Source organism: Festucalex cinctus, chromosome 1 (assembly GCF_051991245.1).
Source record: "Festucalex cinctus isolate MCC-2025b chromosome 1, RoL_Fcin_1.0, whole genome shotgun sequence".
Taxonomy (NCBI): domain Eukaryota; kingdom Metazoa; phylum Chordata; class Actinopteri; order Syngnathiformes; family Syngnathidae; genus Festucalex; species Festucalex cinctus.
The window spans coordinates 3,655,134-3,679,761 of record NC_135411.1 but is presented as its reverse complement, the minus strand read 5'-3'; the positions used below and the strand labels follow the sequence as shown (position 1 = coordinate 3,679,761).

Below are 24,628 nucleotides of genomic sequence, written 5' to 3'. Positions count from 1 at the left end.
AAGGATAAAGAGTCTCCTTCTAAGAAGCAAAGAAGAGAAGCCACACCGGAGGTTGAGTTACCGACAGTCCTTATGGAAACAGTAACTCCCTCCCTCCCTCCCTCCCTCCCTCCCTCCTCCATTCCATGAAGCCATCAACTACCATCACAAAGGTAAATAAAACGACTTTATTATACAGTACAGTTTATTTCTTTAATTACAATACAATAGCACATTTATTATACATAAAATAAGGTATATTTTTGTGTAGTTTTAAGGCTTATTTAGTAGAAAATTATGTTTTATGGGGACCTGGGAACGGATTATTCTCATTTTAATGGTTTCTTATGGGAAATAGATGTTCGGAAGACGAACTTTTGGCCTTACACACACTTTCTGGGAACCAATTATGTTCGCGAGCATAGCATCGTGCCTCATATTTTTCCACCACTTCCGACGCTAAATCCACATTTTATTGTATTTTTTTTGCATCATATTTGAGTGCCATATTTGATATGATTTTGTGTTAAACGAGCTTCCCAACGATTCCCAAGCTTTGTGACAGGAAAATGGCAATTATATCACTTTTAAAGATCTGTCTGATAGAGGCCGAACTCGTGTAAATCAATTAATTTTGTAAATGTGATACTCACACACCGAGTAAGTGCAGCAGAAGAAATCAATACACGGGAGAATGTCGCCTTGTCACTCACCGATGCTTGAACACCCATCGCGCGCTTTGCTAGCCACCAGTTGAACCTCTGCGAACGTCATCCAACTCTTAATAATGCCACAGAAGGAAGAGACGCGAACGGCGATGCACACAAGAAGCTGTTTGCGACCACAAAAAAAAAAAGAGAGACAACAAGCGTTGTATGTGTGCATGCATGCTGCAAAGGCAGGCCACGAACGAACACTGCAACACAGCCGACAGGCTAGCAGCTAGCAAGCTACATAGCTGACGTACCAGGCAAACTGCTTCCAAAATGCCGATTGGCGTCTTCAATAAGGTCACTTGAATTATATTTTGGTCGAAAAATGTCAAATATGTTCAACGTGAGGGTGTCCTCGAACAGAAACGCGACGACAAGTTGGTGGAGTTGGCTATGCTAAAAAAAAAAAAAAAACGTTGTGACGTTGCTACGTCTGGCTAGCCAGCTTGAAAAGCGATTAAAAAAAAACAAAAAACAAGAAACAAAAGCTTTTTTTCTCGCTTTTAATATCGAAAATGTGTTTTATCGGGCAAACGTCGACACTCAACCGCCGTGAGACGAGACAAGTCGACACAGGCAGGTTATGGTTTGTTTTGGAGGGCGCCATGTTGACGGCGGACTGGAGAGCCAAGTTAGCCGCTTAGCAGCTCACGTCGCCCGACAAGCCGAGCAGAGACGAGAACGAGACGAGCCGCGGTCGGTTACCGTCAGCTTGTCTGTCAACGGAGCCCGACGTTGGCGCGACTCACCTCCGGGTCAGTCGACGCCCGTGATCCACGCGGCGGGGGGTGGGCGCTTTTCACACCCGTAAAGCGGTGGCGGCGAGGCGGCGGGGCGGCGGTGCGTGTCCAGCCGGCCACTGTGGAGCAGCGCGCGGCTGGGAGGTAAATACAGACGAGAGGGGTCGGTCGGTCGGTCGGTCGGTCGGTCGGTGGGTCTTGCTGCTGCAGACTAGCGGTGGGCGGATCGATCGAAAATTACGATCGGACCGATACTAATGCGACAAAATCGGTACAATATTGTCATTTCGCTCTTGTTATTGCAGTGAGTATTGTTATATTGTCTGCTTTTTTTTCTTTCTAATATATATAAATATTTATATAGACAGGGTGTTCCAAAATTCTTGGGCACATTTTGACATTGAATATCTCCGAAACTATTAAGGATATAAAAATGTATCTGGTAGGGGTGTGAATTGCCGAGTACCTGACGATTCGATTCGTATCACGATTCACAGGTCACGATTCGATTCGATACCGATTAATCCCGATATAAATTTATAAGTCGATTGTTGCAATTTTATTTAATTCAAATTTAGAAAATACTAATCAGTTGGGGTGTTAAAAAAAATCGATTCGGCAATATATCGCGATACCACAGCACGCAATTCTCGAATCGATTCAATAGGCAGCCGAATCGATTTTTTTTAACATCCATTTTTTATGTTATATTCAACAAAACGTCTAACTTTCACACTTTCAGCATGGAAGAATGTTATATTAATGGAACATTAAGCCTGAATATTTTATTTCAATTCCTGTTTGTTACATACAGTGGCTCACAGTTATAAAACTGAAGTTTCAGATCAATAAATAATACAATTTCATACAAATCTTACAGGGTACATGTACAAGTTTACTGAAAGGTATTTTGTAAATTGAGTAAAAAAAAAAAAATCACAACAATCGACTTGTAAATTCATATCGGGATTAATCGGTATTGAATCGAATCGTGACCTATGAATCGTGATACGGATCGAATCGTCAGGTACTCGGCAATTCACACCCCTACTAATCAGTACACTTGTACAGTATAAGATTTGGATGAAAATGTATTATTTATTGATCTGAAATTTCAGTCTTATAGAGGTTGTAATCTGTTTCATGTTTGAACAGCATTAAAATAAAATATTAAGGCTTAATGTTCAGTAATATATCATTCTTCCATGCTTAAGGTGTGAACACGAAGTAAGACGTTTTGTTTTTTGGAATATTTTTCCATTAAAAATGGAAGTTTAAAAATCGATTCAGCCGCCTATTGAATCGATTCAAGAATTGTGCGATGCAATATCGCGATATATTGCCGAATCGATTTTTTTTAACACCCCTAGTATCTGGTCAATTCAGAAAGCTTGTAATCTCAATTTTGACATGGAATGTTCAAAGATGTTCAATGTGAGCACTAGGGGTGTTAAAAAAAAAATCGATTCGGCGATATATCGCGATACTACATCGCGCGATTCTCGAATCGATTCAATAATCGGCAGAATCGATTTTTTTATTTTATTTATTTTTTTATTTATTTTTATTTTTTTTATTTTTTATTTTTTTTAGGATTCACACCTTGAGCATGGAAGAATGTTATATGAACGGCACATTAAGCCTTAATATTTTTATTTTAATGCTGTTCAAATGTGAAACAGATTGCAAACTGTTTGTGTACAGTGGCTCACGGTTATAAGCCTCAAGTTTTAGATAAATATATTCATACAAATCTTACAGTGTACATGTACAAATTTACTGATAGTATTTTCTAAATTTGAATGGAAAAAAATCGCAACAATCGACTTATAAATTCGTATCGGGATTAATCGGTATCGAATCGTGACCATTCGTATCGGGATTAATCGGTATCGAATCGAATCGTGACCTGTGAATCGTGATACGAATTGAATCGTCAGGTACTAGGCAATTCACACCCCTAGTGAGCACCGTTGGTCACACGGCACACATCAAGCCGATAGTCAAATTGCGCTGGAAAGCAGTTTGAACTTGATCAATCACATGACAAGCGGTCAAGAAAATGGATGGATGGATGGAAGTACAACTCAACTGCATTTAGGCGGCGATTCTTTTGCATACCACTAGAGGGAGCCTGCGTCTGACTCACTGTCGAGCGGATGAAATTAATTGAAAATGATCAAAATTGGAAGCCAAAAAAAACCTGTTCAAATATCACGATGATTTCAAAAGGTGGACTGGTAACAAATGCTTGCAATATGTCTACATTTATGAAAGTGAAGACAATTAGCAGTTGTTGCATTTCAGCAAGATATATAACCCAAACGAGGTGGGCTTTTTTTTTTTTGCATTGTAATGCAAGGAGCAACCACACGAGGGCACCAATGAATGCCACTCTCATGAAATGTGCTCTTCTGCACGACTGCCTGAAATCAGAATGTCCACGATCTTGCAAAATGTCCCACTTCATTCATTTAGGCTTCCATTATGAATTGATCTCAGTCAATATTTGCTTGATTCATTGGGAAAATGCAGGAGTTAAATCATTTTCACGCGTTTATTAATTGTGAATACACAGTTTAAAGATAGTAATTAAAAAATTATGCATTTTTGCATTTACAGATTTACATATTTTTATTTCTTTATGTATTATTTTATGTATTTATTATATTATTATTATTTATTTTTTATTTATTTTACTTATTTATGTATTTTGCATTTTTAAGGGGACGCTACCCCCCCCCCCCCCCCCAAAAAAAAATAAATATATATATATATATATATATCATACAGCAATCTTATGAATATTTTATTTGTGGAATATTGAAAGCAGCAAAATCCACCTGTTTTGATCCATATCATGGGGCGGCCATTTTGCCACTTGCTGTCCACTGAAAATGACATCACGGATGCTCAGGTCTCAGGTAACGACCAATCACGGCAGAATATAATGAATTTGCCCCGTGAATGTATCCAGGGGGCGGCCATCTTGTGTTGCTGCTGACAACTTGTTACTTTTTTTTTCTTCTGACAACACTTACCAGTGCGCGTTTTACGCTGCACTCCCCGAATGGATTCATTCGAGCCTCTCAAAGGTCCAACTTCACTGTTTGTGTCAAACCAGCACTTGTTTCCGTTTCATGCTTTACTTTGAAAGGGTCAGGAGGAAGTGCTTTAGTCCACTACGGAGAAAGTGACAGCTCGGTGGTCTCGCCGTGCTGCGTGGGAAAGACGTGCGTCGTTCTCATCCCACTGGATGACCTTTCGGATTTGTCTTTGTCTTTTTCTTGTTTAATATGACACATATTTGAAACAGGACAGCTAACATTCATCAGGTGAATTTGGATGAAACGAGCAAAAATGAAAAGTTTCATTTTCTTTCTGGCGTTTTGCTCCGCGTCGGTGCTGATGGTGAGTTCATGACTCAATGGATTTTATTTTTATTTTTTTCCCTAATTTGTATTTGATTTTTTTTTTTTTTGTCATCGTCTTGACTGATTCATGAACGTGAGTAGTGTCATTTAGTCTACTGTAATTGTCTCATACATTAGGGTGGGATTCCAGTTTTCAATTAAGGTTTCAAATGAGGGTTTTAAGGCTGACGGATTGCAATTAAGGTTTAGAGTTTCAAAAAGCGGCAGGGTTTGAAATTTTGGTTTCCGGGAGATGGTAGGGTGTTTAACTCATTCACTCCCAAAGACGTATTTATACGTTTTTTAGGTTTTTGTTTGCTAGAGTTTTTGTATGAAGGCTTTGATGCAGTTTCTGACCTGAAGTGGAAGCTTAAAGTGATGGTAGTTGTTAGAAAAAAAATAAAAATGAATGAAACAGATGAAGCACACTCTTTTTTTTTTGTAATAACTACTATCACTTTAAGTGACCACTTCAGGTCAGAAACTGCATCAAAGCCATCATACAAAAACTCTAGCAAACAAAAACCTAAAAAACGTATAAATACGTCTTTGGGAGTGAATGAGTTAATTAATTAATTAATTAGGGTCTCTCAATCTAAGGAATTTCGAAATGGGCTCGATGTTCAAATTAGGACGTCAAAGGTGGGTTAGGGTCTCAAATGTTTTCAAGTCAAGGCTTATTCGGTATTCAAATGAAGCTTTCAAAAAATGGTTTTGGGTTTCAAACCAGGATTACGGTTTCAAATGAATCAATAATACATTTCAAATGAGAGACTGTAAGGTTTCTGAAATGATGATTTCATTTGGAATGAATTCATTTTTTTACCGCTTATTCCACACAAGGGTCACGGGGCTGCTGGAGCCTAGCCCAGGTAGCTTCAGGTAGTAGGCGGCCGCTTGGACCGGTTGCCAGCCAATCGCAGGGCACACAGAGACAAACAAACATCCGCACTTGCAGTCAGTAAATGTCATTTATGATGAATTTTTTTTACATGGAATCAAATACACGATATATGAATATAATGCACACATATAAATAGAGACCGTTTTAACGCAAATGTTTGCGATGCACTCGGCAGGTGAGCGGTCGCCATCCCACTTGCAACTTCCTGCTGGAGGTGGAAAAAGATCACAGCGAGTGCGTGAAGCGACTGGCCGAGCAAGAGCGACGAGCGCCGCGCAAAGGTATCGAGGACAAACACGTTTTTGTTTTCAAACGTCAACAAAGATGAAATATTCACGCAAGGTGCCGATAACCGCACAAGTCCAGACAGTCTCCGAGTATTTTGGAGCCTCTTTTGACCACCGCTGACCTGTAGAAATGACTGGATAGCCGATAGCCTCGTACACGCTAGTGCAAGCCGTTGAAGTCACAGGGCGGCCATCTTGTTACTCCCACCTTGCCAGCAGACTACCGTTTAAACTAGGGATGTTCGATAGCACTTTTTTTCAGAGCGATACCGATACTCAGACCCTCAGTACTCACCGATACCGATACCAACTGCCGATACCAGTAGTACATTTTGACAAATAAAAAATTTAAAAAAATCACTAAAAGGTATTTTTAAACAAATATATTTCCTTTAATTTTGACAAAAAAAACAGCACAGTCACTCTTCAATCGTCTTAACGCTCAAAATAAAACACAAAAATGCTCTTTTAGTTTCAGATTGACAATTTTGAAGTATTTCCAAACCGGTGAAGTTTTGGTGAAAAACTAGCTAGCAAGCTAGCTAGCGCCACTTACAGGCAAGGAGGACTCACTTCACGTCTTCCCCCTCTGCCATCGCTCGCTTGTACTCGTCTGCGTCACCAGTACTCGCGTACTTGAAAAAAAGGCTGCTATCGGCCCCATACCGATACCTGCTATCGGTACTTGCCCATCCCTAGTTTAAACTACAGTATACGGCAGGGGTGTCAAACATACGGCCCGCGGGCCGGATCAGACCCGCAAAGGGGTTGAATCCGGCCCGCGATGCAACTTTGTAAAGTGAAAAAAAAAATTGTAATGTCGGACCAATTAAGTAGCCAGTCACAATCAAATATATAAATTTATAATTTCACAAGCAGTCCTCAGATGAGTAATGTACACGGATCGCCGTGGAAGTCATTATTTTACACACAACTTAAATTTATGGTTTGTTTATCATTAAAATAAAATATTAAGGCTTAATGTTCCGTTCATATAACATTCTTCCATGCTCAAGGTGTGAATCCTAACCAGAAGTCAGACGTTTTGTTGAATATTTTTCCATTAAAAATGGAAGTTGAAAAATCGATTCACACACACACACACAAAAAAAAAAGGCAATGATGATAAGACGTTGAATCGGTAAGACTACTGAATGAACAATTCTGAGCTCTTAAAAAAAAAAAAAAAAAAAAACGATTTTTTTTTTTATTGAATCGATTCGAGAATTGCGCGATGTAGTATCGCGATATATCTCCGAATCGATTTTTTTTTACCACCCCTAATATATAGTATGTATCTGTAACAGTAGCCCGTCTTCTGGCGTAGTCCCCAAAACAATTTAAACATGCTGCGTTGCAACCACTCCTGAAGAAACCCAATCGAAAATCCCCAAACTATAATAACAGCCGGCTCATGCTCAGCATTTGCGTATCGCTCCCGTCATTATTTGTGTGAAGCATTCATGAGCAAAATACACCCACTCGCTTTCGCATGTGCAAATGGATAAGGACGAGGAATATGAGAAATGTCTGGCACGAGCGACGTTCAAAGGCGACGCTGGTTTTTTTCATTCCGATCCCGATGAGATGATAAGCGCGACTCGGTCGGGTTTCCTTTCAAGATGGAATCACGCAAAAAAGTGGATCCAGCTGCGCACGGCTGCGTGGCCTTCACACCCCATGGGCACGATGGACTGCTGCCACGTTGGCTTCATTGGTAGGGGGCGCTATTACCAAATGACACATTTAACCTTGAAATATTGTAACAAAACGTCAAATGTGAAGAAAAGTCATTTTCACAGAAGCAATCCCGTTCGCGACTGGATTTGGACTGATTTTGCAAGGCCTACAGAATATTGTGTTCTATTGATATCAAAACATGAAACCTACCGGAAAAAAAACGATGAAAGTCTCTTCTTTCATCAGGAAAAAAAAAGTATATTTGTATCTGTTTCTGTTTTGCAGAAATTAGCATTATAATATATCTAAGCTTCATTATTATTCACAAATCTATTTAGAATTGTGACTAATTGAGTTTTTTTTTCAACATGGCCCTGGTTGATCTCTTATACTCTGCTGCCACCTGCTGGCTGTTTGTGTAATAACTACCATTTCCACAACCCTTCTTTGCAGTTGAGAGGCTGCATCAAAGCCTTCCGTATGCTCTAGCATTAAAAACAAACAACAACAACAAAAAACGTATAAATACGTCTTTGGGACACTTAGAACGTAAAAAAAAATTATTTATGCGTTTTTGGGAGCAAATGAGTTAATTGCATGAATTCCATAATTAATTCACGATTAATCAATAATTATTAATAATTAATCAAAAATAATTAATAAATGATTAAATTAAGCACACATTTTATATGTGTTAAAAATATACAATATATTTTTGTTGGAACACGTTTCTCTTGTTCAGTGCATGGTTATTATAGTTTTGGAATTTTCATTTTCGTTTGAGTTTTGTTTTTTTAAATAAATAGTTACTTTTAATTATGGTTTTCAGGGTGGTTCTGTCAGCTTTTATTAGTTTTAATTATTTAAAAAAATACTTCGTTTTAGTTAGTTCAGTATTAGTCTTCTTTTTTTCTTTTTTTTTTTTTTTAAAGTGTATTACTTGTGTACGACGGTGTATTTAGGGCCACATATAAATATTTTTTATTTAGAGGGCGGGGGCAATATCCCGAGAAAAAAAACTCACAAAAATTTGCCACTTTAGAAAGAGAGTATTTCTTGTAAGTTTCTGAGTTTTTGTCTTGCAAATCTGCCACTTTCTAAAGTGGCAAATTTGCCACCTTAGAAAGTCACAAATTTGCCACTTTCGAAACTCAAATTTACGAGTTTTTTGTCTCGCAAATTTGCCACTTTAGAAAGAGAGTATTTCTTGTAAGTTTCTGAGTTTTTGTCTCGCAAATCTGCCACTTTCTAAAGTGGCAAATTTGCCACCTTAGAAAGTCACAAATTTGCCACTTTCGAAACTCAAATTTACGAGTTTTTTGTCTCGCAAATTTGCCACTTTAGAAAGAGAGTATTTCTTGTAAGTTTCTGAGTTTTTGTCTCGCAAATCTGCCACTTTCTAAAGTGGCAAATTTGCCACCTTAGAAAGTCACAAATTTGCCACTTTCGAAACTCAAATTTACGAGTTTTTTGCCTCGCAAATTTGCCACTTTAGAAAGAGAGTATTTCTTGTAAGTTTCTGAGTTTTTTTTCTCGCAAATCTGCCACTTTAGAAAGTCACAAATTTGCCACTTTCTAAACTCACAAATTTAGTTTTTTGTCTCGCAAATTTGCCACTTTAGAAAGAGAGTATTTCTGGTAAGTTTCTGAGTTTTTTTTTTTCTAGCAAATCTGCCACTTTCTAAAGTGCAAATTTATGAGTTTATTTCTTGTAAAATTGGCACTTTCGAAAGAGAGTATTTCTCGTAAATTTCTGAGTGTTTTCCTCGCAAGTCTGCCACTTTATAAACTCGCAAATTTGCCACTTTAGAAAGTCGCAAATTTGCAAGTTCTTTTTTTTTCTCTGAATATTGCCCCCGCGCTGTAAAAAAAATAAATTTATACGTGGCCCGAATACGCCATCATACTTGTGCGCAATATGTAATACGTGAATAATTGTCACCTATGGGCAACGTCATCTTTTGGTGCTTTTCTATTGGCTGCTGCTAGATGACATCACTTCTGCGTGACACACTTTCAAACGTCCTTATTCCGGTTAATGTCAAAATAAATCCACTTAAAATCACATTTAAAATCATCCCCAAACGTTCATGCATGAAATTAATTAGCAACGACTAAAATGAAGGACATTTTTGCTCTAATTAGTTCAAGTTAGTTTTGTCAACATAAAATGTAGTTTTAGTTAGTTTTCGTTTTTTAAAGTTGAGTTGCGTTAATAAGCCCCCAAATGATGCACACTATGACACGTGACTTCTGGTTATGGAGCCAGAACAAATTCCATCCGAATCTGCTCTGTGAAACGGCTGAACAAAATAAAGCTCACGTTGAAGGAAGAGCACGTGTGTTCACAATCAACAAACAAGGCGTACAGACGCAACCTCACTCTTTTAGACCTTCTTTGAGAGCTTCGTACGCGGGATCGATGCTAACTGCTAATTAGCGAGCTCAGGGGAATTTAGGCAGACTCAGTTTTGACCTCCAAGACAGACAAGATGGCAGCAATCTGTTCACTCTGCTGCATTCTGGGTGAAAATAAGCCCATATAAGCAGAGGTGGCAAATCCAGGTCTAGAAAGTAAAAAAAAAACCTGCCACAGTTTGGCTTTAGCCTCAGGTGCTAGCTAGCTAGCTCCCTAGCTAGCGTCCCAAGTGCTCGGTAGCTGCTAGGGAGCTAGCTAGCTATCTAGCTAGCTCGCACAAGGGGCTAAAGCCAAACTGTGGCAGGGTTTTTACTTTCTGGACCTGGATTTGCCACCTCTGTATATCAGGGACAGGTGTCAATCATCCATTTAAAAAAATTGTGGTGTTAAACTTGAAATTAATTAACTTGATATGATCGCGATAATATTGACACTCCGAATAAATATAAATCAAAGATTTTCTTGCCAGGCCTGATGTGTGGGCAAAGTTTTCGAGCGTGTTTGAGGCCCTCAAAATCGGCGTCATTTTGTTGGCAAATAGCGCATCGCCACGGCAAAAACATCTAGCAATTTATGTTTTTATATATTATGTATTTATATATTTATATTATTTTTATTATATTATGAATGATTATTTTTTCTTTTTTTTATGTATTTATTTTATTATTATTTATTGATATTTATTTATTTTATTATTAGTTTGTTTTTGTTTATTATTTATTTATATTATTATCATTATTTTATGATTAATTTTATCATATATTATCGTGGATTTATTACCTGAGCAAAATATATCCATCATCGTGGTATCGTCATATCATGAGATAATCGTGTGAGCCTTGTATCACATATCGTATCGTATCGTATCGTATTGTGACATATCCAGAGGTTCCCACCCCTAATATACATATATTTTTATTCAAGCTGTCAAATTATTACATTTTTTTTAATCAAATGAATCACATTTTAGAATTTTGATTAATCACGATTAATCGCTAAATTAAACAGGCTTTTTTTTGTGTACATTTTTTTTGCCTTCCAAATTTAAAGAGCACCTATTATGTGTTAATTTTTTCATCATTTAATGTTCTGAGGACGTCATCAAAAATGTTTTCACTGCACACGCTCACCCTGCTCTTTTTCTAATCACTTAATTACTCGCATTATTTAAAATGAAAATTAAAAAAATGACCCCAATAGTGTCATACGCAAGAATTTATGAAATGCTTTACTTGAATGCATGTTTGTTTATTGCTCAAACACAACCTGCGATACCTTTACCGAAACCATCCGATATCAAGCTAAAGGATCATCTGTGGTCAAAATTAATAGTGTGATTAATCAGCAAAAAAAAAAAAAAAAAAATTGTGATTAATTAATTAGTTAACGCTTTAATTTTGACAGACCTAGTTCTTATACAGTTCAATATTATAGAGTACTAAAATTTCTTAATATAAACATACAAAAGTTTTGATTGGATTCTCGATCAGGTTGGAACGGATTAACATCATTTCCATTTATTTCAATGTGGAAAGATGATTTCAGATAGATTATTTAAAAAAAAAAAAACGGACGTGCCTTCAAAATTGGGGTTCAAAGGTCAAAATCATTCAAATGCAGTTGATGCTGATTGGTTTTACAATGTCTGGATGCCGATCGGCTTTTGTTGCGCAACCAGAGGCGGGCTGCAAAGGCGCGTGGGACAACGTCACGTGCTGGGACCGCACCGGGATCGGCCAGACCGCCACCATACCGTGCCCGCGCTTCCTCACCACCGTCTTTGGCACCAACGGTAAAGTCCCAACAAGGCCGCCGTTGTCATACTTGTTGCCGTTTTCATTTTAGATGTCGTTTGTTTTTACAGCAGGTTTGTTTACATTTTTTCACAAGTGCTTTGTTTTAGTTGTAGTTTTTATTTATTTTCGTATTTGTTTTGAAACCGGGTATTTGTCAGGTTTTCATGAACTATAATAACCTTGACCAAGACTCAAAGCTCCTCCTCTCCCTCGATTTCAATCGTGATTACCTCCTGCAGGGAACATCAGCAGGAAGTGCACGGCGTCGGGATGGTCCGAGGTGTTCCCCAACATAACCAGCGCGTGCGGCTCGGACACCGGCCAGGACAAGGTGCTTTCGGGCTCGCAATCGACTTCACTTGATGTTCCAAAATACAAAAACAAAAAACGCTCAGTAAAATAATAGCACTCCACATAGATGCTAATAGTTAGCCTGTTTTCCGATGGAGTTTCCCATCGTTCGTTGTGGTTGCTTCAAATGCACAACATGTCATCTTTGATGCTTCGTTTGACAGCAAGGGAACGTTTTTTTGAAAAATATTTACTCTGCTTATGGCTTGGGTTGGCGATGCCAACTTTTGCCAGTTGGTATCAACGCTTGTGCTAATACTTTGGCTAATGCTATTGCTAGTAGGGGGTGTAACGATAACGGCAAAGTCAATATCGTCGTCGTCGTGTCACGATATTGAAGGCAGTTCTAGCACCCTCTGGTGGCTAGTTTTTTTTAGTGCAGTTTAATTTTCGCAAGGCATCTTTTGGCCCTTCTATGTTTTAAAATCCACGCTAATGGTCAGACGAATCGGATCATAATGTGCTAATGAACAGAGTCAATATGTGGAGGAACTCAATTTGTGCTTGCATTAACAAGTAGGTGCTTCAATATATATATATATTAGGACCCAACCGATTAATCGGCTGCCGATTATAATCGGCCGATTATTGGCCTTCTAACATCGGCCAAAACAATCGACCAGAAAACTGAAGTTCACGACGCTGTGAAAGTACCCTGAATGCACCATTTTGCTTGCGTAGCATTAGCAACTAGCAAGTGTGTAGCGATATGTTGTGCTGGTTATTCTGTTGTCCTTGAAGTCCGCAATTGGAGTTAACTGTAAAACTAAATGCACAATGTATAGAATTACATCCACTGTATATTTAAATACAAAACACGCTTTGTTTTTAAAGCTCGCCGAGCGCTAACAGGGAAGTTAGCAAACGCTAACAGGAAGTTAGCATCGACTTTAGGAATGTTTTTCCTTCAAATTTCTGTTTCCTGTGCAGCACTTTGTATTCAGCAGTGCTTGTTTTAAAGTGCTTTTTAATTAAAGTTGAGTTGAGTATCGTGATGTTTGAATACCGTTACATCCATAATTGCTAGCTCACAGTAAACAGATGTACTAACTTCCTTGCTCATCATTCTCCAGGCCTACTCTTGTTTTTTTTATTTTATTTAATTATTCTTTTTGCGTACGTTCCTGTATTAGTAGCAGAAATGACCAAAAAGTTGCAGTTACCCAAAAACAGCGAGCATAACTCCATTGTTTTCCTCATTTTCCAGGACATTGTGTGCGACGCAGTATATTCTCGCCTAAAATAACGCATTCACAAACATTCGCTCAAACAAAAACCGGGCCGTTCGCCGTGTTGTCATTTTGGCAGCGCGTCCTTCTCCGCTAATTGCGGCTCCTCGCCTCGGTCCTGCGTTCAGTTCACTCGAGTTCATGTGAGGTCGCCAATGTCTGCTTGTGAACTCCTCCTTGTGTTTGTTCACTTAACTGGATAACGTACCGCATTGTGCACCTCAGACACGAGAGAGAGAGAGAGAGAGAGACATATGGTACAAGTTAGCCTAGCATACACTCGGCTTGAAAGACCGTCTATAAACGCGTTGCCTGAAAAATACTTTCAGTATTTACTTTATTTTCAGTACAAACATTGCAACCAGGAGCATGTAGCTAGCTAGCTAGCTTAGTTAGCTTAGCATTGTTTGTGCCACGCATTTTAGCAAAGTTATTTATTGTTATCAAATTGTTGTTAGCATCACGCAGCGTAATTTGTTGATGGCAGCTATGATTTTGGCGAGATTTTATTAACGTTGTTGTTCGTGAACGTGCCTGTGTGTGTTGTTCAGCTGGTGTTTTACGTTCTGGTGCAGACGTTGTACACGTTGGGACACAGTCTGTCCCTTATCTTCCTCACCACCGGGAGCGCCGTCCTCTGCCTATTCAGGTGAGACGCGACATTCTTATCAGCCTCCTTCGCGGCACATGAGACATTGCAAAAAAAGTGACAAGGGAAGAAAATATGGAACACTTTTACAGGAAGTTGAACGTATTGGGACACTTACGGGAAGTCATAATAAGAGTACTGGGATGCATTCAGGTATTGAAAGTGTGACAAATGTTGAGAAATGTTTTGGAACAACTACAGGAAGTGAGGAAAATGGGGACATATAAATGGGACTTGAACAGGAAGTAAAATAAAAATGTGGACAAAAGTACTGGGAGAGACACACGACGTGAAGAAAACATGGACGGAAGTATTGAGAAATATACAGGAAGTAGAAAAAAGATTTTAACAAACGTTTTGGGACAAGAACAGGAAGTGACGAAAATGGGGACAAACGAATGAGACCCTAACAGGAAGTCAAAATAAAATGTGCACAAAAGTACTCGAACAGATACACGACGTGAAGAAAACATGGACACAAGTATTGAGACATATACAGGAAGTAGAAAAATAATGTTGACAAACGTTTTGGGACAAGTACAGGAAGAGAGGAAAATGGGGACAAACGAATGGGACCCTAACAGGAAGTCAAAATAAAACGTGGACAAAAGTACTCGGACAGATACACAACGTGAAGAAAACATGAACAAAAGTATTGAGGCATATACAGGAAGTAGAAAAAAAGATTTTAATAAACATTTTGGGACAAGTACAGGAAGTGACGAAAGTGGAACAAACGAATGAGACCCTAACAGGAAGTAAAATAAAAATGTGGACAAAAGTCCTCGAACAGATACACGACGTGAAGAAAACATGGACACAAGTATTGAGACATATACAGGAAGTAGAAAAATAATGTTGACAAACGTTTTGGGACAAGTACAGGAAGTGAGGAAAATGGGGACAAACGAATGGGACCCTAACAGGAAGTCAAAAAAAAATGTGGACCAAAGTACTGGGACAGACACGCGACGTGAAGAAAACATGGACACAAGTATTGAGACATATACAGGAAGTAGAAAAAAAGATGTTGACAAACGTTTTGGGACAAGTACAGGAAGTGAGGAAACTGGAATAAACGAATGGGACCCTAACAGGAAGTCAAAATAAAATGTGCACAAAAGTACTCGGACAGATACACGACGTGAAGAAAACATGGACAAAAGTATTGAGACATATACAGGAAGTAGAAAAAAAAAGATGCTGACAAACGTTTTGGGACAAGTACAGGAAGTGAGGAAAATGGGGACAAACGAATGGGACCCTAACAGGAAGTCAAAATAAAACGTGGACAAAAGTACTCGGACAGATACACAACGTGAAGAAAACATGAACAAAAGTATTGAGGCATATACAGGAAGTAGAAAAAAAGATTTTAATAAACATTTTGGGACAAGTACAGGAAGTGACGAAAGTGGAACAAACGAATGAGACCCTAACAGGAAGTAAAATAAAAATGTGGACAAAAGTCCTCGAACAGATACACGACGTGAAGAAAACATGGACACAAGTATTGAGACATATACAGGAAGTAGAAAAATAATGTTGACAAACGTTTTGGGACAAGTACAGGAAGTGAGGAAAATGGGGACAAACGAATGGGACCCTAACAGGAAGTCAAAATAAAATGTGGACAAAAAGTATTGGGACATTTACAGGAAGTGGAAAGAGGCAAACATGGTTAATGAATCAAAAGTATTGTGACGGCAAATTTAGCTGAAAATTATTGGGACGTGTGGACTCATCCAGTTGTCTCAAATGTCCTGATAAGATAAACAATTTGAAATCCGGGACAACTCCCGATGATTCATCATTTCCATATTTTCCCCGCATCACGACGACGATCCCGAACGTGTGACACGACTCGCTCGTCATTGTCGCACAGGATTAGCGTGAAAACCCCCCCAAAAAAAACGACTTTGATTGTGAAGGAAGGAAGGAAAAGCGGCTGACGTTTTTTTTTTTTTTGTGGTAAATCTCAAAGTTGTCTCCCGAGCTTGACGCCCGGAGGACTTGCCGCGTGGAGGAGAGATTAGCGGAGACGCTATTATGGGCCTGTCACTTCCTGTGTGCGCGCGTTTGTGTGTTTGGAGCGCGCGTGTGTGTGTGTGTGTGTGTGTGTGTGTGGCTGCAGGTGTTTAGCGGGATGACAAGTCGCCAAAGGGGATAAATTATGAAAAAATAGACGGCCCAGATAAAGAGGGACCCAAATAATTTCTTTACATTCTATTTGATTATGCTGTATGTTTTTGGAAAATGTTCTTACTAAAAGTCTAAAAAAAGGGAGTGAGACTAGCGATTATGAACCTTTTATGAGCAATTTAGCTCAGCGCTAACATTCAATACAAAACGCCATTGAGAGGCTAACAAATAGCCTTCAGCCACTGACCTGTGTATGACTGGATAGCCGACAGCCCGTACACGCCAGTGCAAGCCGATGAAGTCCCAGGGCGGCCATCTTGCTACTCCCACCTCGCGGGCAGACTGCTGTCTAAACTAGGGGTGTGAATTGCCTCGTACCTGACGATTCTATCCGTATCACGATTCATATCAGTATGTCATATGTCAGTCAGAACATGTGTGGCTGTTTGTGGGGGATGTTCTTGTCCTCCCCACCCCCCACGGTGGCATGTCCAGGACACAGGAGTGCTGAGGTTGCAAAAGGTTACAACCATCACTTTGATTTGTCGCCCAGGAAGCTGCACTGCACCCGCAACTTCATCCACCTCAACCTGTTCCTGTCGTTCATCCTGAGGGCGGCGGCCGTGCTGGTGAAGGACCACTTCCTGTTCGGCCCGGCGGCGCGCTGCTCCGCGCAGCCCTCGCTGGTGAGACGCCAATTCTGTTTTTTTTTGGCGGCGGCGACGAGCGACCGATAAGAAGCGTCATGCGGTGACTTTTTTTTTTTTCTTTTTTGTTTTGCGTGCGTTGAAGGTGGCGTGTCGGGCCAGCCTGGTGTTGTTGCAGTACTTCGTCATGGCCAACTTCTTCTGGCTGCTGGTGGAGGCCTTGTACCTGCACACGCTCCTGGTGGCCATGTTCTCGCACAACGCGCACTTCGGGGTCTACATGCTCATCGGATGGGGTAACCGCGGGTCATCGCGACACTCATTCATTATTAATAATTAAGTAAAATAATAATTATTATAATAATTACAATAATTAATGAAAAATATAATCATTAATAATAATAATAATTATTATTATTAATATTAATATTAATAATTAATAAATAATGTAATAATTAATAATTATTAGTAATAATAATAATAATAATAATAAAGTAATTAAGAAATAAAATTACATAAATATTAAATCCAATTAAATCAATACTAATATTCCTCAGAAATTGTGTGCTTCACAAAGTCTAAGCATAAAATATGCTTTAAAATATTAAAATTGAAGACATAATACACATTTGTCATAGAAACGTATGCAAACGTGAGTCAGTTGCTGAACAGATAAATGTCTTCCACAAGTAAAAGTAAGCTGATGAGTCTTCTTCGCCTGAAGACTTGTGTCCATTTCACCGCCACTCTTATGAGGCGCTCCCCCTAGTGGCCCAATAATAATTCATAAAATGTAATTAAAATTAAAAAGATGTACAGTACTTTTGAAAAAAAAAGTATGATAAGTGTAATATTGATTGTGTTAGTCTCTTTTTTCTGCCACTAGATGGCATAATTATTATTATTTTTTATTATTTGTATTTATTTATTAATGTATTTATTATTATTTTTTTTAGTATTTATTTAGTTATATATTATAGTGTATGCATTATGTATGTATTTATGTATGTATTTGTATTTTTATTATTAGCATTTTTCCAAATCAGTGACGGTCATTAAAAAAAATAATAATAATTGCGTTATTGGAACTTTACATGAACTCATTGTGCCAGCCCTAATACACATGCAGATATATATATATATATATATATATATATATATATATATATATATATATATATATATATATATATATATATATATTTTTAATTTTAAAAAAAAAATTTACATTTGGGTGCAGGAATTCCCAGCGTCTTTGTGCTGACGTGGGTGCTGACCCGAATTTTTCTGGAGGACACGGGGTGAGTGACAGGTCGCCGCGGCCAATCGCAGGTCGATGTCACGCGGACGCTCTCGCACGTTTCCTTTACGATTGGCAGGTGCTGGGAGAGGAACGACAACCCCGTTCCCAACTGGGTCATCAACGGACCCATCGGACTCGCCGTTGTGGTACGACGCCAGCAGACATTTTGCCGACCGGTCGCCGCTCAATGGTGGGGTACACGTGGGAAGACAAACGTGGACGAACACTCATAATTGGACTGGATGCTAAAACATGGATTGGTCGCCAGTCAATTTCAGGGCACGTGTAGACAGGCAATTGACTGGTCACCGTCTAGTGACAGGGCACATTTAGACCACGGATTGGTCCAGTCACTGTCACAGCAAATTTAGACATTGGACTGGTCGCCATCTCATGACAGGGCAAATATACACAAACAAACCATGGATTGGTCGCCAGTCAATGTCAGAGCAAATTTAGACAGACACAATGACAGGACACATACGGACACTTGATTGGTAAATGTCACGACGCGTATAGACAGACAGTGGACTGGTCGCCATCTATTCACAGGGGCACATACACACAAAGCAACTATGGATTGGTCGCAAGTCAATGTCAGGGCCCGTAGAGACAAACAAACAGTGGACTGGTCGCCATCTAATGACAGACACTTGATTGGTCACTGGTCAATGTCACAGCATATATTAGACAGTGGACTGGTCGCCATCTGATCACAGGGCACATATATACACAAACAAGCCATTGATTGGTCACCAGCCAATGTCAGGGCCCATACAGACAAACAAACAGTGGACTGGTCGCCATCTAATCACAGTGCACATATATACAAAGAATTGATTGGTCGCCGGTCAATGTCACGACACATATAGACAGACAGTGGACTGGTCGCCATCTAATCACAGGGCATATGTACACAAACAAACAATTGATTGGTCGCTAGTCAATGTCAGGGCCCATACTGACAAACAAACAGTGGACTGGTCGCCATCTAATCACCAGGCACATATATACAGAAAATTGATTGGTCGTCGGTCAATGTCACGACACATCGATAGACAGTGGACTGGTCGTCTAATTACAGGGCACATGTACACAAACAAACAATGGATTGGTCTCCAGTTAATGTGAGGGCACATACAGACAAACAAAACAGTGGACTGGTCGCCATCTAATGATGGGGTACATTGAGACAATGGATTGGTCACCAGTCAATGTCAGGTCCCTTATAGAAAAAAATGGACTGGTCGCAATCTACATATATGCAAATAATGGATTGGTCACCAGTGAATGTCTGGGCAAATTTAGACATCGGACTGGCCACCATCTAATGACGGGGCGCATATATACAATGGATTGGTCGCCGCTCAATGTCAGGACACGTAGACAGACAGTGGACTGGTCGCCATTCAACGTCAGGACACATATGGAGAAATAATGGACTGGTCGCCTGATGACAGGGCACATTTAGACAATGGACTGGTCGGCAGTCAATGACAGGGCACATACAGATGGACAATGGACTGGTCGCCAGACAATACAAACAATAGGCAGATGGTCAATCCCAATACGATCGTTTCTCAAGTGATTGGTCCCTCGTGGGATGTTTTCCAGCGTTTTTTTTTTTTTTTTTTTGCATTGTGCCTTTCTTCCAGGTCAACTTCCTGCTTTTCATCCGCATCGTTCGCATCCTGGTGCAGAAGCTGCAGTGTCCCGACGTGGGCGGCGGCGACCACTCTCAGTACGGGTGGGAAGACGCAACTCAACTTTATTTTTTTTTCAATGATCCCACAAAGACATTAAAGTTGTTTAAAGAAAAAGTAAATTTTTAAATGCCATTCTCACAATTTGGAATCAAACTATAACAAGTATTTGGTGCATTTTTATTTTATACAATGTTGACCAAAAAAAAAAAAAAAAAAAAAAAAGGGGGCTGAGGATGCAACCTTGTGGAACACCCACATTAGCTTTGACATGGGCATTCTCTTGTGCTGATGATTTTGTATTCTGATAAAAAAAAAAAAAAACAATGATTGGCAAGTTGAGCAAAATGATGCAGAGAAGGAAATTAAAAACATGGTGATCAATATCATCGCTCATATATCAAAATATGATCCATTCTCATATTTTTGTACATTTTCAAGCACTACTGAGAAGTAAAGAAAAACTCACAGTGCTTTAAACAAAGGCAAACGACCCGATTTTGGATTCAACAAATATTTGACATTTTGTTGAACAGTTGACCAAAAAAAACCCAAAACAAAAAACTAGAGGGTGCTGAGAATAGAACCTTGTGGAACACCCAAATTAACGTTTACATGATATTCTCCTGTGTTGTTTATTGCATTTGTAGTTCAACCCAACAAATGAATCAGAATTACAAAAAAACAAAACGTGGTTATCTTTATTTTGTCACTGTTTGGCAGAAATCTTGTTTGTCAATTCTCATATTTTTTAAAATTATCCAAGAACTATGTGAGAAGCAAAACAAAACCCCCAAAAACAGTGTACCTTAAAAGTAATGTAAAAAAAAACAAAAAAACAAAAAAACGACAAATGTTATTATATTCAAAACAACATTTTCAGTTATATAAATATTTGTTACCTTTTTTTTAAATGTTGACAAAAAAAAAAAAATGCCGTGACCGAGTACAGAACCTTGTGGTACACCCATGTTGACTTTTAAAGGGATACTTGACTCATTGAGCCATATTTAGCACTAAAAAATAATATTTGGTCCAAGATGAACTTGATAACTTTGTTATTTTTCATGTACAAGGTTGTTTTTTTTTTCATTTTCTTTTCTTTTCTCTGTGTAAATGCCCAATTTTATTTAATTTAATTCCTTTTCTTTTACTTTTTTTTTAATTGCTTTATTGAAAAAGTGTATTCAAAAGCATGGCAAAATATAAAACAATCATCATCGTACAACAATCTCACAATAACAGTAAAGAAAAAGTGAAGAAGGAAAAAAACCTAAAATAAAATACAAAATAAAGAATAAAAAACTAAATTCATGTACAATTAGTACCTTTAAAAACTACATTTTTCCACTTCCTGTCGACTGATGATGACATCATCACCCGTGCTGAGGAAGTAGGTCACGACCAATCATGGCTCACCTGTTTTCTGGGTTTGTTCAGCAAACTGAGCCATGATTGGTCGTTAGAGCGGGTGATGTCATCTTCAGTCGACAGCAAGTGGAAAAATTTGTATTTTAAAGGTGTTATTCTTCTTCTTCTTCTTCTTTTTGTTTTTTTTTGGAACGGATTACCGGCTTTTCTATTCATGTCAATGGGAACAGATGATTTGAGATGCAACTGGAACAAATCCAACTCATATCTCAAGGAGCGGCTGCATAGTTTTGATTTTGTACTCATTTGAGTTTTGATGTCTTTTCCGTTTTGTTGTTGTTGTTGTTGTTGTTGTTTTTCAGCCGCTTGGCCAAATCGACTCTGCTGCTCATCCCGTTGTTTGGGATCCACTACGTGGTCTTTGTGTCCCTGTCGGAATCCATGGCCGAAGACTACAAGATCTTTTTCGACCTGGCCCTCGGATCCTTCCAGGTGTTTTTTTTTTGTTTTTTTTTTGGCTTACGTTTGCTATCGTACGCTAGCGACGATTAGCGTCATTGCAGATGTTTTAGTGGCTCACCGTCCTGACGTTTTGTCCTCATTTTTCATCCGACGCCTTTCAGGGTCTGGTGGTTGCCATCCTCTACTGTTTCCTCAACAGCGAGGTTCGTCTTTGCACATTTCGCACAATATTGGAGCATCAAAATATTCTGGGAAAACAGCACAATACTCTCATCATGTGTGACAATTGTACAGTAGTGTACCTGTCACCATTACATGCTACTTATTATTTAATGTAATTAAAGTGTAATTTAAATGAACTTTTTTCTTATCTTGCACTCAATAAATAATATAATTAGTGGTGTCAGATGATTACAAATTTTAATCATAATCAATCACATGACTTCAATAGTTAACTCATGATTAATCGCAAATTTTATATTTGCTCTGAATGTACGATAAAATATGCTTAATTCTCTTGTTAACATGAATTAAAGTGGGGGAAAAAATGTTAAATAGAAATATGGCTGCATCTTTTAGTCAAAACGCAAATTTTATATATTTTTAAATGTAAAATAAAATGTACAATAAAATATTTTTTTTCCAAGCTTCATGCTCTTGTTAACATTAAAGTGGAAAAAAAACTGTTAAATACACTTTTAGTCAAAACGCAAATATTAAATTTTTTTACATTATTTTTTATTTTTTATTTTTGAGTTTCATGCACTAGTTCACATTAAAGTGGAAAAAAATGTTAAACTAATAGAAATATGCATCTTTTAGTCACTGATGCAGTAATTTAATAATTCATAAAATTGAGTTAAAAATGAAAAGGTGTACTGTAAAAAACGAGTGTGATATCGATTTGATTTGAGGTAATTTTCTGCCACTAGATGGCATAATTGCATTTGTAAGATGTTGGTGATATCTCAATGCATTTTTGTTTTCTTTTCATATTAACACATTCACTGCCAGCCCAGAAAAAAATAATAATAATTTGACGTCTTTTTCCGTCAATGGCAGTGAATGAGTTAAGAGCTGTCTAAATTTTGACAGGGACTTGTCTGCTGCATTGCGACTGGATCCCCCCAGTACAGTACAGTAAATTTGTGTCGTTAAAGGAACTTGAACGCACTAATTTTAACACCACTACTTATAATAAAAACAAACTAAAACTCATTAAAAAAAAAACTGAATGAAAACAAATGACCAAATTAAAACTAGCCGAATTTAAAAAGTAACTAATTGTAAGTTAAAAATCCCAAATGATTGGTCTGTGCTTTATGTCGAAGCTTGAATTTCACAAGCTGAGCGAGACCCTCGTCCCTGTTGTGAAACGTATTTGACGGAAATATTCGTCATTGGCACTTAACGCTTTGATTCCAGTTGACGCATTTAAAAGTCCATGGCAGACAATGTCTCATGAGGCAACCTTCAACTTTTTAAATTCCTGCTTAGTTTATGAATTTGTGCGTGTGTGTGCGTGCAGGTGCAAGGCGAGCTGAAGAGGAAGTGGCGTAGCGTGTGCCTGGACTTGGGCCAGAAGCGAGCCCGACACTTCAGCATCGCGCTGACTACTTCCAGGAAAGGGTCCGAGCACGCCGTCCACTTCCAGCGCACCTCCAGAATTCAGTCCATCCTGCAGTCCGAGACCACCGTGCTGTGAGCGACACTCGAAGGGCAGCAGAAACTTGCGGGCTGCCTCAACTGTAAATTGCTCGTCAGTGTACTCAAGTATTTGACACTTTTCCAGGACCAAAACCGACAAAATTCAACATAAATACATAAATGACAAAATAAATGAATAAATGAATAAAAGTGCAAATAAAAATGGATGTAAAAAATATAATTCGAACATTATGTACAAAAAAATTCATATAAATTCAAAGGAAAATAATAAGAATATATATATATATATATATATATATATATATATATATATATATATATAAAAACGATAATTTGTTTTTTATCACGTTATACACCAATGGGATGTTTCACATGTGAATGTAAAGGCAATTTTGTACAGGTCGCATGTTGTTATTTGGACTTCTTCCACTTGTTGTGATGTCATAATGACTCAACAGCGCCACCATCTTGCATGCGGCGGCTATGAATGTTACATGCACTTAACTGCATTTCAGGTTTGATTTCAGATGTAAAGAGCTTGTATTATTATTATTATTAATAATATTATTATTAATTATTGTTATTATTGCGAGCAGCCATTTTCCAGCACGGGTCCCCAACGTTTTTGGGCCTTTTGGGCTCATGTGTTTGCTGATTCTCCAAAAAAATTATTGGAAATCAATTTCCTTGACATCGACTTCTTTTTTAACTAGGACAAAACAAAACAAAAAAACAAATAAATCAATGCCTTGAAAAATAAAAAATAAAATAAAAAATGTACACAATCAAAATAAAAAATAATATTAAAAAAACATAACCTTTAACCCAAAAACTGGAGGTGTTTAAAGCAAAGAATAAATATAGCCTTGAAAATAATATTAAAAAAAAAATACAAATCAAAATAAATAATACACCTGCTTTTGTTAAATTCATATATATAGCGCTAAACTTTTATCCCTAAAATGAATGTTCTTCCAAGGTTACTCATTTTGTTTCAAAACCTCACCACAGTCTGCATTTAGATTACTAGACAAATTCATGAAAATCAAAATTTATTTGGCAGAACAGGAGACTCCACTCAACTTTATTTATAAAACGCTTTAAGAACAGGCATTGCTGCACATGAACATAAATATCGGTTGTGGAGTAAAGAATAAGGTAACAAAACAATT

The 24,628-nt window shown here is 38.2% G+C and overlaps 2 protein-coding genes across 5 annotated transcripts in view; one reads left to right on the top strand and one right to left on the bottom strand.

Moving 5' to 3' along the window:
- The window catches only part of zmynd11 (zinc finger, MYND-type containing 11), a 34,013-nt gene extending 32,379 nt beyond the window's left edge, over positions 1-1,634 (bottom strand). Inside the window, exon 1 of the mRNA XM_077512099.1 lies at positions 1,442-1,634. The gene's annotated coding sequence lies outside the window, so the exon portion shown is untranslated. The remainder of the gene's footprint in view (positions 1-1,441) is intronic.
- Positions 123-24,540, top strand: vipr2 (vasoactive intestinal peptide receptor 2). 4 transcript variants are annotated; one of them, XM_077512129.1, is made up of 13 exons: positions 123-152; positions 5,925-6,030; positions 11,814-11,927; positions 12,171-12,262; positions 14,063-14,160; positions 16,856-16,988; positions 17,095-17,245; positions 18,190-18,250; positions 18,329-18,398; positions 19,908-19,999; positions 21,689-21,818; positions 21,950-21,991; positions 23,317-24,540. In XM_077512129.1, exons 1-13 carry the CDS (start codon positions 126-128, stop codon positions 23,491-23,493), a joined length of 1,293 nt encoding a protein of 430 aa, XP_077368255.1. In that variant the 5' UTR covers positions 123-125; the 3' UTR covers positions 23,494-24,540. The 4 variants fall into 4 exon arrangements, with proteins under 4 accessions (XP_077368255.1, XP_077368265.1, XP_077368246.1 ...); XM_077512139.1 differs by lacking the exon at positions 123-152 and adding an exon at positions 730-989; XM_077512120.1 differs by lacking the exon at positions 123-152 and adding an exon at positions 4,636-4,843.
- Positions 24,541-24,628: the final 88 nt, after the last annotated feature.